The 13,589-nt window shown below is 47.1% G+C and overlaps 1 protein-coding gene across 3 annotated transcripts in view; it reads right to left on the bottom strand.

The window, feature by feature from the left end:
- Positions 1 to 5,583: 5,583 nt before the first annotated feature.
- Positions 5,584 to 13,589, bottom strand: part of EDARADD (EDAR associated via death domain) — a 47,648-nt gene continuing 39,642 nt past the window's right edge. For all 3 annotated transcript variants that reach the window (XM_084796231.1, XM_084796232.1, XM_084796233.1), the window contains one exon: positions 5,584 to 12,352. In XM_084796231.1, the coding sequence (XP_084652357.1) occupies positions 11,970 to 12,352 (383 nt within the window). In that variant the 3' untranslated portion in view covers positions 5,584 to 11,969. The remainder of the gene's footprint in view (positions 12,353 to 13,589) is intronic.

Raw genomic sequence — 13,589 nt, 5'->3', positions numbered from 1 at the left:
CTCCTCACCCAGCCTCACCCAGCCTCACCCCTCCTCACCCAGCCTCACCCAGCCTCACCCCTCCTCACCCCTCCTCACCCAGCCTCACCCAGCCTCACCCCTCCTCACCCCTCCTCACCCCTCCTCACCCAGCCTCACCCAGCCTCACCCCTCCTCACCCAGCCTCACCCCTCCTCACCCCTCCTCACCCAGCCTCACCCAGCCTCACCCAGCCTCACCCAGCCTCACCCTGCCTCACCCAGCCTCACCCAGCCTCACCCAGCCTCACCCTGCCTTACCCTGCCTCACCCTGCCTCACCCTGCCTCACCCCACCTCACCCAGCCTCACCCTGCCTCACCCAGCCTCACTTAGCCTTACCCTGCCTCACCCTGCCTCACTTAGCCTTACCCTGCCTCACCCTGCCTTACCCTGCACCCACCACCACTTACACCAAGGACTGAACTTAGGTCTTGTGCATACCAAGCAAGCACACTCTGACACAGAACTATATCCTTAGCAAACCCAGACTTGTTTTAATTTTTTGAATTATTCTGAGACACTCTCAATAAGTTGCACTCAATCTTTGAACTCAATCTGTAGCCTAGGCTAGCCTTGAATTTGTAATCCTCCTGCCTCAGCTTCCTGTGATTATAGGTCCACGCCAGCAGAGCAGCTCCTTCTGTTGTTGTTCTTTTTTTTTTTTTTTTAAAACCTGGCTGGTTACATGTGTTCCCGTGACGCAGGAATGCAGCTAGATGAAAGACAACATGGCAGCCAGAAGCCAGTGTGTGCAGTGTGCACCTAACCCTCGCTGCCTCCCTGTGCTGAGGTTGCACTGAGATCCATTGTCCTGGAATCTGCACAGAGGTACAACTGCCCAGACCTGGCTGTGCTGAAAAGCAAGAATTATGCCCAAGCATCTTACTGCAAAGGATGTATCAGTTTGTTTTCACTGTCTTCAGTTGACACAAACACCTGTTTGATCCTGTGTTTCTCTTACAGTCTTCTTCAGACATATATTCTTATGATTACCTAGTTATTCCTTGGAGATGAACAGAGTGTGGACAACAGACGAAGCTCTGCCAGCACTTTGACTAAGTGGGCATGCCAATCATGATAACAGACTGATTGTCAGATAGTAGGGGGTGGACTCACACAAAGGCATGCACTTCCTGGGAACAGAGAGGAACTCAAATCTCATGACTAGATAGGAAATGATATGTGCCCAGGAGTCCTGTGTGCCCCATGTGATCTGTGTATTTTCATTTTTTTAATCTGTAGGACAAAGTGAATCAGAAAGCTGGGACTAGAATTGTGTAAAGCTGCTGGTGGCCCAGGTCACACCGGGGTGGTCTGTTAGACATGGCTTTGTAAGACTCTGGAGGTGGGGCTTCTAGGAAAACATGCCTTCAATCCCAGCACTCAGAAGGCAGAGGCAGGCAGATCGCTGTGAGTTTGAGGCCAGCCTGGTCTACAAGGTGAGTCTAGGACAGCCAGGGCTACACAGAGAAACCCTGTTTCAAAAAACCAAAAACAAAACCACAAAAACAAAACAAAACTGTTTCCTTTTTGTTTGTTTGACACAGAGTCTCTTTCTGTAGTCAAGGCTAGTAAGTACCTAAACCTCCTGAGTCCTGGAATTGCAGCTGTGAGCTACTACACCGAGCTAAGAATGAATCTTGGAAAGAATAAAAATCACCCAGATAATTTAGTCCAAGGTTCAGCAGTTTAAAAGATTTTTTATTGCTCTCTCTCTCTCTCTCTCTCTCTCTCTCTCTCTCTCTCTCTCTCTCTCTCTCTCTCTCTCTCTCCTCCCTCTCTCTTTCTCTCCCTGTGTGTGTGTGTGTGTGTGTGTGTGTACCTGCCACAGAGCAGGTCAGAGGGAGGCTCTGTGGAGTTAGCTCTCTCTTCCTACCTTCCCTTGGGTTCCACTGATCAAACGCAGACTGTCAGGTTTATTTAGCACCTGCTGAGCCATTTTACTGTCCCTATTTATTATATATTCATTCTCTCTCCGTCTCTCCCTCTTGCACTTTGACCCTTCCCTCCGCCATCTCCCTCTCCCCCCTCCCTCCCTCCCACTTTCCCACTCTTTCTCTCCCCTCCCCTCCATCTCTCCCTCTCTCCTTATTCTTCTCTCCTTACTCTTATCTTTTTATTGAAAACCAAGCCGACTTTTCCAACAACACACCTTTTTAGATTCTTGGAGTACAGGTGTGTGCAGATGTCACCACCACCTAGAATCAGGTGCTTGCCCCATCAAACTCTGCCTGCCGTAGGGTAGCCCCAAGAGCTGTCCCTCTTGTAGGGATTCCCTGGCTACCAACTGGACCCTCCTGGAGGAGAGGCCCTGACTGAAAGTGGCAGAAGCTCTACTGTTTCTGAAAACAGGGCCATTTGTTAGCATAGGGTTTGGGATAAAGTCCTAGTCCAAGCTGACCTTTAGCCCCTCAGGCAGTTGGTGGTATGTGGTAATCTTAGAAGTTCCTCATCATGGTTGGATGATTCAAGATCACATGTACATGACAGCATCCACCAAGGGATCCAGACTCATCTCTCCTGTGAGTTCTTCCAGGATGAGGCCCCAAAGGTTTGAAAGATGGAATTACTGTGCACTGCTCCAGCATCTAGACAAGCTTCATTCATCGTCTAGGGAGATGGCTCATTCAGCAAAGTGCACGTCACAGAAGCATGAGGGCCTGCGGCACCCACAGGAGAGCCAGGCTCAGTGCTGTGCACCTGCCTGCTGCACAGTGCTGTGCACCTGTGATCCCAAGGGAGATGGGAGACAAGTGGCCTTGATGCCCACTGGCCAGCCGGCCTAGCTTCCCATCACACTGTGGGGAAGTCATCCCCCTTTAAAAAGGACTTTCTCCCTGCCCAAGCTTCAAACATGTGTGCTCTGGGACCAGAGGGTTCAGGCATCTTAAACTGGAGGCACGTTTGCTTAATTAAGATCATAGGTGAAAATTGTCAGTTTGCTGTGGCTTGAATATGACACGTCCCCTACAGGATCATGTGTTAGGATTCTTGGTTTCTGACTGGTGGAGATTGTGGAGCCTTTGGGAGGTAGGGCCTTTCTAGAGGAACTGGATTGCTGGGACAGGGGGAGGGAGTCCTCAAGGGTCATTGTCTTTACCCCGTGCACCTGCCTGCACTCACATGCACATACCCCCAGATGCTTGGAGGTACAGCTTTGCGGATTATCTTTAAGAAGTTTCTGTCTTTTGTTAGTCTGTTTTTCAAGACAGGGTTTCTCTGTGTAACAGCTCTGGCTGTCTTGGGTCTCGCTCTGTAGACCAGGCTGGCCTCCCAAGTGCTGAGATTAAACGCATGCACCACCACTGCCCGGCATGACAATTTTAAAGATTCGGTTTAGAGTTAGTAATTTTTCTGATGACTTGCTTATTTATTTTACATGTGCATGTCACAGGGTATGTGTGGAGGTCATAGAACAACCCGAGGAATTGGTTCTCTCCTCCCACCATGTGGGTCCTGGGGATTGAGCTCAGTTTATCAGTCTTGGTGGCATCTTCACTCACTGAGCCATCTCACTGCCCTGAGTTAGTACCTCTTAAAAATCTTCTTAGTGCAAACACATAGCGTGCATTTTACAAAGTGTCTCTTTCCTGGTTGCAATGGGCGAAACCTGCCTGGGTAAACAAGCTGTAATCTGTTACTTCTGGGGAGAGATCATAAGACCTGAGAGATCACAGGTCGGGCAGCCCAGGGCGGGATCTCCCTGGACTAGCTCCTTGGGATCAACACAGAGTTGGCTCTAGTTGACAGTTGCTTGAATGAAGGGTGAAGGAATCTGGTCCCATCTCCTCTGAAATCTTCCCAATCTGCTAGTTAGGTATTAATTCTCCATCTCCTTGGTGACCCTGCCTGTTTCCAGTTCAGGAGGCTTGACAGGAACAGATAGAACAGTCTCCGTTGTGTATTTTCTGTCAAGCGATATATAGGAGAACTGCCTGTTTTCGTGAGTAGCACTCAAAGTGAATCTATCATGGGTCTGGACGACTTCTGGGGCAGATGCAGGTACCAATGGCATGTTTAATTCGGGCTGCATTTTTTTTTTTTGCATTTTTTTTTTCTTAGTTGTTCTGAAATTGCATTTTACCTTGAGTTTTTGAACTGCAATTAGGCAACCATAATAATAAGACTTCATTGCTAATGATGTTTTAAAATGCTATACTATTTTCAAGACAGGCATACCTTAGGTCCATGGATAGAGTCACAAAGAGTCTTCCTCATTTAAACTGACAAAGATTTGGATGTGATGAGATGAGGAGGAGAACAAAGAATTCAAGCAAGTAACAACTTGTTTGCTTTTGATTCTGGGTCACTCTAGCAGTCACATGAAAGATGAGATGTGGAACAGAGTAAGTTTAAAGAGGGGGCGGTTCCCAGCATGAAGTAGCTAGATATGCTGCATGGTAAGCTGTTGTAATCCCAGTGATTGCTAGGGGTGTGTGTGTGTGCGTGTGTGTGTGTGTGTGTGTGTGCGCGCACGCGCAGGCGTGAATCTTTGTGTTTCTGTGTCTGTGTGGCTTGCTAGCCAGCCAGCTCAATCTAATACCTAAGATCCAGGCCAAGTAGAAACCCCACCTCCAAACAATAAGGTGGACGGCACCAGAGGAATGATGCTGAAGAACTGGAGATTGACCTCTGGCCTCCCTACATGTACACCCCACATCATGTACACCCATGGATGTGTGTGCACACACACAGACACAATCAGTGGTTCAGATGGATTACTTTTGAGACCAGCCAGGACTACATAGGGAGACCCTGTCTCAAAACCAAATACAACCCAAAGGGAAACAGAGCAAGAAGAGGAGGAGAGTCCTAAGAACGCCCTAGTAGCTGGTAGGTGATTGACATGGAGAAGTCTGGTGGGATAGATACAAAACTTCAAGGATGAATCGTAGAACAGGCAAGTCTGAAGTGTTGATAAGGCTCCAATCAGAGACAGTGTGCCCATAGATATCTAACAGTTTAGGGGACGGACTGGGTCAGGAGAGGCAGGCAGTGATAGTGAAATGACCCTTCACATATAGACACAGTACATTGGAGTCCCTCTTAGAAGGCTAACTGCTCATCTTTCCTCCTGCTCAGTGCATCTTGGGCCGATTCCCGGACCACCTTTGCCTACATTCCTTTGGGTCCTTACCTGCAGTGACTCTGCCTGTCTACAACTCCCAGAGTGCAGGGCAGTGCTGTTTAGCTCAGCATCTCCAGCATCAGGGACTCATTTCAGAAAACCATCAAGGGCTCAAATACCTTGATAGACTAAAAAAGACATGTGAACTGAGGACCACACAAGAACCTACACACGGTAGGTATTATGGGATGACTGGGTCAGAAAAGTGCTTTTTGTTCAAGCATGAGGCCCAGAGTTTATACCCATAACTTATGAAGATGCTGGGTATGGTGGCATACACTTGCTATTCCTGCACTGGGGAGGGCGGCAGAGACAGGCTCACTGGCTATCTAACATGGCCTAATTCATGAGCTCCAGGACCTGTCCCAAAGAAGGTGAATGGTGTGTGTTTGTGAGGTTAACACATCCAAGGTTGTCCTACAGCCACTACATGTATGTACATACATGCAAAACACCCCCTTCCCAGAAGCACATACACATTTAAGAAACGAGGCACCCATTAGAACAGCAGTTGACGTCAATCTTTAATTTTGTAGCACCCATTATTACAGTTACAAAAAATTTTCTTTTTTCATAAGAAAAACAGAATCATACAGAAGATGCAAATGTAGACAGACTCAAAAGTACAGCACCAAGGTATACAAATGGCATCCCAAGGAAGTGGGGATTCCAGAAGCTTTGCCTTCCCAGGCTGGAATATCTTGCACAAGCTCCCAAGGGGATGCTACAGAAGACAGAGGTCACTAGACTATCATACAAAATGGAGGAACACAGAGCACCTAGGAAGTATCAAAGTGCTTCCTCTTTACACCTCCAAGAGCTGGGCAGCTTCATCATTTCATTTCCAGTTGCATCATTGTCAGCCACTTCAGTCTGTTCATTACACCTGATCACCCAGGGATACCCTGCCAGATACAACTCCCAGAGCCATACCCCTCCATAGCCTCGGGAAGGAAGAAAGCAGGCCCTGCCCCACGAAGGCTCTTCACGTCTATGTCTTAATACCCACAGGTGCTCCATCCACCACTCCTGAGAGAGAATTCAGTAGCCCCAGCACTTGGCCGAGCATGTTGGCTTTGATTCTCTCTAAGTACAATAAAGGGAAGACTCAGGAATCTACTCAGGAATCCTAGGGTGGGTCTGAGTCCCAGGCAGGCAATGAGACAGCAAACATTTCTCAGTCATTGCCTGGGCAAACTTAAGTGTGTGCCCTTCAGTTATAAGGGTTGACATCAGTCTTTGGTTTTATAGCACCCAGAGTAGAGAGTGATTTGACATTGCTAGGCCCATGGCATTGCTGTTTCGGTGTGTACATGTGAGAACATAGAGCAGATGTTTGCTGCCAGCTCAGATGGCGGAATACTGTTGGCCAGTGGAAAAAGGTGATTTGAGATATGCATACATGACCAGCTCCAGACAAGTGCATAGACAGCAACATCATGGCTTTAAATGGGAGGAAAATTATAAGACAGGGACAATAGGATTGAGGAAGAAGAAGAAGAAGAAGAAGAAGAAGAAGAAGAAGAAGAAGAAGAAGAAGAAGAAGAAGAAGAAGAAGACAGTGACGATGACGACATGGAGGAAAGTCTTCACTCCAAACCAAATGAAATCTGCTTAACTGCCTAAAAAGGAGAGGACAGAAGAGAAAGATCTGTTTGGCCTCTGTTATTAATCCTGTCTTTAAAAAGCACATCATTTCATAATGTTGATGGTTGAAGACTGGTGCGGGTAAGACTACTGCATCATCACATCTTTGGATGCTAATCTGAGAGAGGGAGAGACACAACAGACACACCAGTGCCCTCAGTCCCTGAGGAGACGAACCCATCCACAGTGCTGAAAGATGAGGGCCAGGCCATGGGACTCATCTGCACTGGGCACATCCTGGAGCCTGGAGGCTTCATCCCAGCCACCCTTATAGTGTCTGTGTTTGCCAAGGGACAGAGAAATCATACCCCTTTTCTGTCTTAGTGTGGCTTCTTTGGAAGGCATCTAACCAAGCCACTCTGAAAGGAAACCGATTCAGAGCGTATCGTCCAGCAGGGGGCAGCACAACATAAAGTGACTGTTGTGGATGAGCCACAAAGTCTCCCATCTAGGGCCCAATTTTCTGTACTACTGAGAAATACTCAGAGCTACAGAAGTAGGTGGCTTCTTTGTACACAGTCTTTTAAAGGCACAGATTGGACACCTTAGCACAGCTTCAAGCCCTAGTTAGTTAAAACCTCACCATGCTGATATTCGATGCCATGTTTTTGTGTGGCCCTCTGGCGTTGCGTCCCCAGGAGGGTGTAATGTGTCCCTGTGTGTCCATATGGAGCTTCACGATGTGGTTTTGAGTCTTTCCCTTTCATTTGACACTATTGCAACCAAATAAAATATATATTATATATATGGCCTCATCACAGAGCATTACAGATGAAAATTTTGCTTAAAGAAAAATACTTTTGGAAATATAGCTAAGGAGATTTCCGCATTGTAATAGGAAAACAACCTCATCCCAAGCAGATTATATTGTGCTCACAGGTTCCCAGGGCGGAAAAAGCTCTTTGAGGGCTAATGATGATGGGGTGGAGAAATGGTTCTTCAGTTAAGAGCTTATACTATTCCTGTAGAGGACATGAGTTCAGTTCCCAGCTCCCATGTCTGGCAACTCACAACCACCAGCCCCCATGAAAACCTATGCATGTGCACATACTCACACACAGACCTATAATTAAAAATGATAAAATAAAAAAAACAGATACTGGGCACAAAGTGACCTCCTTCTTCCCAGCTCTCACCTTTGTGAAGTACCAGGGTATTTATGCCTCTGTAGAACTTATTGGACATAAGTTAACTTTCAATAAGCTGATTCATACTGCAGCCAAGTACTCCTTGGCTTTTTTTTTTTTTTAATGCAACAGAGATCAGTCATCTTACAGTCAGAATGAACTCGAGGAAATCTTTCAGTCCATTTCTCTCTGCTGATACCATGCTCCTAATAGTTAAAAATTCTCACAAGATAAAAGCTGGGGTGACCGTCATGCACCAGCACACATGGTTTGCGTGACATTTTTGTTTTGTTTTTGAAGCAGGTCTCGTATATCAAAGGCTGGCCTCAAACTGACTTGGTAGCTGAGGATGACATCTCATTCTCTTCTTCTATCCCCCCCAAGGGCTGGAATTGCAGGCTTGTTCTACCACACCAGTTTATGCAGTTCTGGAGATCAAACCCAGTGCTTTAGCATGCTAGGCAAGCACTCTACCAACTAAGCTACATACACAGCCCTAGCTTGGCATTGTCTCTTGGGGATTCACTTCTAGTGTGTGTGTGTGTGTGTGTGTGTGTGTGTGTGTGTGTGTGTAAGTGTATTCTATGTGTGTATGGGTATTGTTGGAGGCTAGAAGAGAGTGTTAGAGCCCCAGGAGCTCGTGTTACAGGCAGTTGCAAGCCAACTCCTGTGGGTGCTGCGAACTTAACTCAGGTTCTCTGGAAGAGCAGCAAATGCTCTAAAATGCCAAGTCTTCTCTCCAAGCCCTGCTTGGCAGTTTTGACTCAATGCTAGAAAGGCAAGTTCAGTGGATATGTACAACCTCAGCTGTGTTCTAAAGAAGGAGGCTGAAGTGCTGGAAACACTTCCTCTGAAAGTGATGGTGATGAGGATTGGCTGACCTGGGCCAGGGATGAAAAATATTCACTCTGGGAGATTGTAGTGTGTGGGACTCAAGTGTAGCTGCACATAGTAGCACATCCCTACAACCCCAGGACTCAGGAGGTGAATTCAGAAGGATCATAAGTTCAAGACCAGCCTCAGCTACATAGCAAGTTTCAGGGGCATCTGGGCTATGTGAAACCCTATTGGTTTACCCTAATCACCATGAATCAGTTGTAGGGGTTTCTATGGGGGGAGGGGATCATCTTAACTCCTGGTTTAAAAATCAGTACCATTAGGGATATTTTAAAGTTTAATCGTGTTTGTTTGTTTGTTTGTGCTACTGTGGCCCACAGGAGAGAGTTGGAAGCCATTATTTCAGCTGCTTTGTGTTCCAAACCATCAAGTCTGGGCCTAGCCTTTAAGTAGAGCAGGGCTTCTTCTGAGCTGAGGACATAGGTAGAGAGCCAGGAGCTAGCTCACACCCTTGCTCCTTGAGCACCTCTGCCCTTGGTCTGTGCAGGAGGAGGAGGGTTTAGGAACAGGGTACCTTTCTATCTTCTCACCAGGGATAAAGGGTTAAAGTTTCTCTCTTCCCTTCTTTTCTCTGGTGGAGAAAAGGCAGGGAGAGAGGAGGGGGTGGGAGGAGGGTGATGAAAGGGAAGAGATGGGAGGGCGGGTTCTCCCTACTCCAGTGCCTCTGTGCCTCCAGTGACCACAAATTGGGCTCAAGTGACAAATCTGCTTGGGTGGAGATGAGTAGAAAGGGGCTTTCTGGGAACACCTGGCTAGATATGTCTTATGTGTCAGCCTGGAAGATACTCCTTTTGTCCCCTGGGGGTTATAGGATACACTGGGACACTAGGGCTGGTATCTCTTAATGTTCCATCATCCACTCCCCCCCTGCCCTGCCACTCCCCCCCCCCCCCCCCCGCAACCTCTGAGTCCCTTCCTGCAGAGTGATTTCCAAAGCTCTCTCATTTCCCTACAGCTGCTTCTGCTCTAAGAAGTGAGGGTGAAACCAGACATGGTAGCCCAGCTCTCGGAAGGCAGAGGCAGGCAATAAGAAGTGTGAGGTCATCCTCTGTTACACAGCGAGTGTGAGAGTATGAGAGCAGCTTGGCTGGGAGACCCTGTGAGAACAGCCAGAGCATGGCATGGACAGCTTAATGAGAAAGCCAGGCAACCAATCACATCTGTGAAATGTTAGAAGCCTACTGCCCTCATCCTCCCCTCCTAGATCAGGCCCATGATGCATGTAATCTCTATTTTCCTGAGAAGCTACTTATTAAAATATCTGCATTTAAGGACTGGGAAGATGGGCTCTGCTGTTAAAAAGCACTAGCTGCTCTTGTAGATCTTGAGTTCCCAGGACCCATGTGGAGGCTGATAAACATCTGTAACTCCAGTTCTAGGATGTCTGGCACCTTCTTCTGACCTCGGCAGGCACCATGCATGTTTGTGGTACACAGGCATACATGCAGGCAAAACATTCATACAAATAAATCTACACTTGGTTGATTAGAGTCCACTCTGGGTGAGAAGCTGATTTTTGTTAAAAGATTTATTTACTTTATGTATATGAGTACCCTGTCTTCATACACACCAGAAGAGGGCACCAGATCATATTACAGATGGTTGTGAGCCACCACGTGGTTGCTGGGAATTGAACTCAGGACCTCTGGAAGAAGCTGATTTTGTTTATACCAACAACCTAAGGAAAAACCTAATTGTTATGATAGAGAAAAAAAGGTGGCTTACACCTTCTTTTGAGTTCATCTTAATATCTCTGTCCTGTGTTGTCAGTTATTTTTCCTTTCTGATTATTTTAATTTAACTACTGTATATGCATATGGGTCTGTGAGCTTGTGTGTACACGTGCATGTGGAAGCCAGAGGACAATCTCTGATGTTGCTCCTCAGGACACTGTCCACCTTGGTTTTTTGAGACAAGATCTCTTACCAGCTACTAGCTCACCACGCAGGGATTAAAAGTGTATGCCATCATGCTCAGCTTTGTTTGTAGGCTTTCATAAAAATAAAAATCATGAATGACAGGGGTGCAGGTGTAGCCCAGTGGTAGAACCCTGGCTGAGCAAGTTCAAAGTCCTCAACTCCATCCCTAGGCAAAAAAGGAGCCATGGGTAACAAGCAGGCTCTGTGTGTGTGTATGTGTGTGTGTGTGTGTGTGTGTGTGTGTGTGTGTGTGTGTGTTGTGTGTGTGTATGTGTATGTGCTCACACATGTGTATGTACAGCCCAAAGCTGATGCTGACAATTTTCCTCAATTGCTGTCTATATTGTTCACTGAGAAAGAGTCTCAGCTGAGCCCAGAGGTTACCCATGCGATTCATCTAGCTAGCCAGCTTGCTTTGGGGATTCCCCACCTCTGATGTTCAAATGCTGGAATTACAGAAGGGCTGCTACATCATCCCCTCATTTATATGGCTTCTGGGGAGCTGAACTCTGGTTCTTGTGCTTGTATGGTGAGCACTTTACCCACTGAGCCATCTCCCCAGCCCTCCAAAGGGCATATTGAGTACAATTGCCAATGTCATCCCCATGACATTAACCCACTCTGTACTTCTACGAACCACACATTTTCTATTTCTCTTAAAAATACTAAATCCAATGACAGTCTTGATAACTCACAGATTATAAAAGTGTTTGAATAAAAAAGATGGCCCTTGTATCCAGGCCACATCATACAGTATCCTCTTGATCTCCTAGGCCTTTTACAACAGAAACAGTAGCAGTGAACAGGCCAGGGCGACTTCTCCACGCCATCTTCTGTGAGGCTGGGAATGCGAAGGTTCTGCATGGCATGACAAGGCCATGTCCAGAGACATTGGTAGTTTAGGATCCCGCTGCAATCTTTGACAGTATTTAAGGAGAGGGCTGTTTTCTTTCCATGTTGGCATGATTCTATCCCAACCATAGGCTTTGGCCCTATGTGACTTACAAAATATTCTTCCCCAATTCCAGGTTCAAATATTAAATTAGAACAGATGTGCAAAAAGGAACAAATACCTGCCACCAACACAGAACCCATCCTTCCAAAAGCCATTAGCTTCAGGGACAACCACTGCCCCATTCCTCATCCTCTTCTGAAAATCATAAGAGCAGGTACATAGTCCCTGTGACCCACACTGGTCCAGCAAGCAGAAAGGCCAGTGCCAGAAGAGGATTCTAGAAGCGCATGGAACTGTCCGAGTGTCCCCGGTGGGGCCACTCCTCATCCACCCACCTGCGCAGGATCTTCTCCACATCAGCCCTGTGGTAAAGTCGGCAGAGCTCCATCAGTTGGCCCACAGTCCTCTGGCTGTTTCGGAATAAGAATTCCAGCGTGGGGCTCTGGGGCCTCTGTTCCAGGAAGCACAGTTCATCATAGGGCATGCCCCACTTGCTGGCAAAATTCCTCCAGTTCTTCACGGTTGGGTGACATGGATCTAGCTTTATCCTGATCACATCTAGCAAGTCCTGATCATTGAGCAAGTCGCTGATGGTGGGGACCCTGGGAGAGCAGGAGGAGCAAGAGCAGCCTTCCTTACATTCCTGGTTTCTGCTGACACCTGCAGGATGACAGAGAGGCTACAGGTTAGCCAGGGGGCCTGCACACACACACACACACACACACACACACACACACACACACACACACACACAGGTGACATCATCTCAGTGTCACACAGCCTTCCTTGGAATTGTCCAGAACAGTCATTCCTCATTGTGCACACAATATTATTCTTCTGTGTGTATGTAAGTGTGCGCACATGTGTTGTGTTTATGTGTTGAGGCCAGAGAGCAACTTTGGGTGTCAATTCTTGGGTGCCCTCCCCTCCTTTTTTGAATGCAGGGTCTCTCACTGGCCTGGAGACAACTGGTGAGGCTGGTCAGGAAGCCTGAGGTATGCACCTGAATCTGGGATCCCACTGCTCAGGTTACTGATATGCAATGCCTCCGAGGCACTCGGCTCCTACTTTAGGTAGGTACACAGCAAGGACTTTACCCATGAGCTTATTTGTCTTCTTTTTCTTTTCTTTTTTTAAAGACAGTATCTCTCACTGGCCTGGAGTTTATTAACTAGGGTAGGCTGGCTGGCCAGAAATCCCCAGGGATCTCTTCCTCTTTAGTGCTGGGGCCACAGACCCATGGCTGCAGGCAATAGAGCTCAAGTCCTCATTCAGCAAGGCAAGCACTTGCCTAACTGCTGCTTCTCTCCAGCCCCACAGGGTTACCCCTTAAAGCAGCAGTTCTCAACCTTCCTAATGTTGCAACCCTTATGTTGTAATGACCCCAGCCATAAAATTCTTTTCATTGCTATGTCATAACTGTAATGTTACTGCTATCATAGCGTAAATATCTGATATGCAGGATATCTGATATATGACCCCTGCGAGAGGGTCACTTGGGGGTCTCGACCCACAGATTGAGAACCACTGCTTTATAGGCCAAGAAAGGCTGTTCAACTGATAGCAGTTGTCGCTAGAGCTGGTGACTCCATCTTCCCTTCTCACCCATGTATATGTAGTGCCATTGGCCAGATTGTGGGTTCCAGGACCAACTCATGTTTGTGCTCACATCAACAGTTGTTTTTTATTTTTTTAAATTGCTGTTGCAGGATATTTGATCCCAGAGCCTGTGAACTGTAAAAACCTGTCTTTGATCCCACTGTGATCCCTGAGATTATGAACCGTAAAAACCTGTCTTTTGTTTGGTGTGGCTGAATCCTAACACACACCTTTAATCCAAGAGCTATCTGTACACAGCATTTAATAAAGTTAACCCTAAATCAAGAGGTGGAGCAAG

This window comes from Acomys minous, assembly GCF_964271855.1.
Source record: "Acomys minous genome assembly, chromosome: 9".
NCBI lineage: Eukaryota > Metazoa > Chordata > Mammalia > Rodentia > Muridae > Acomys > Acomys minous.
The sequence above is the reverse complement of the archived record's forward strand: the minus strand, read 5'-3'. Positions and strand labels throughout refer to the sequence as shown.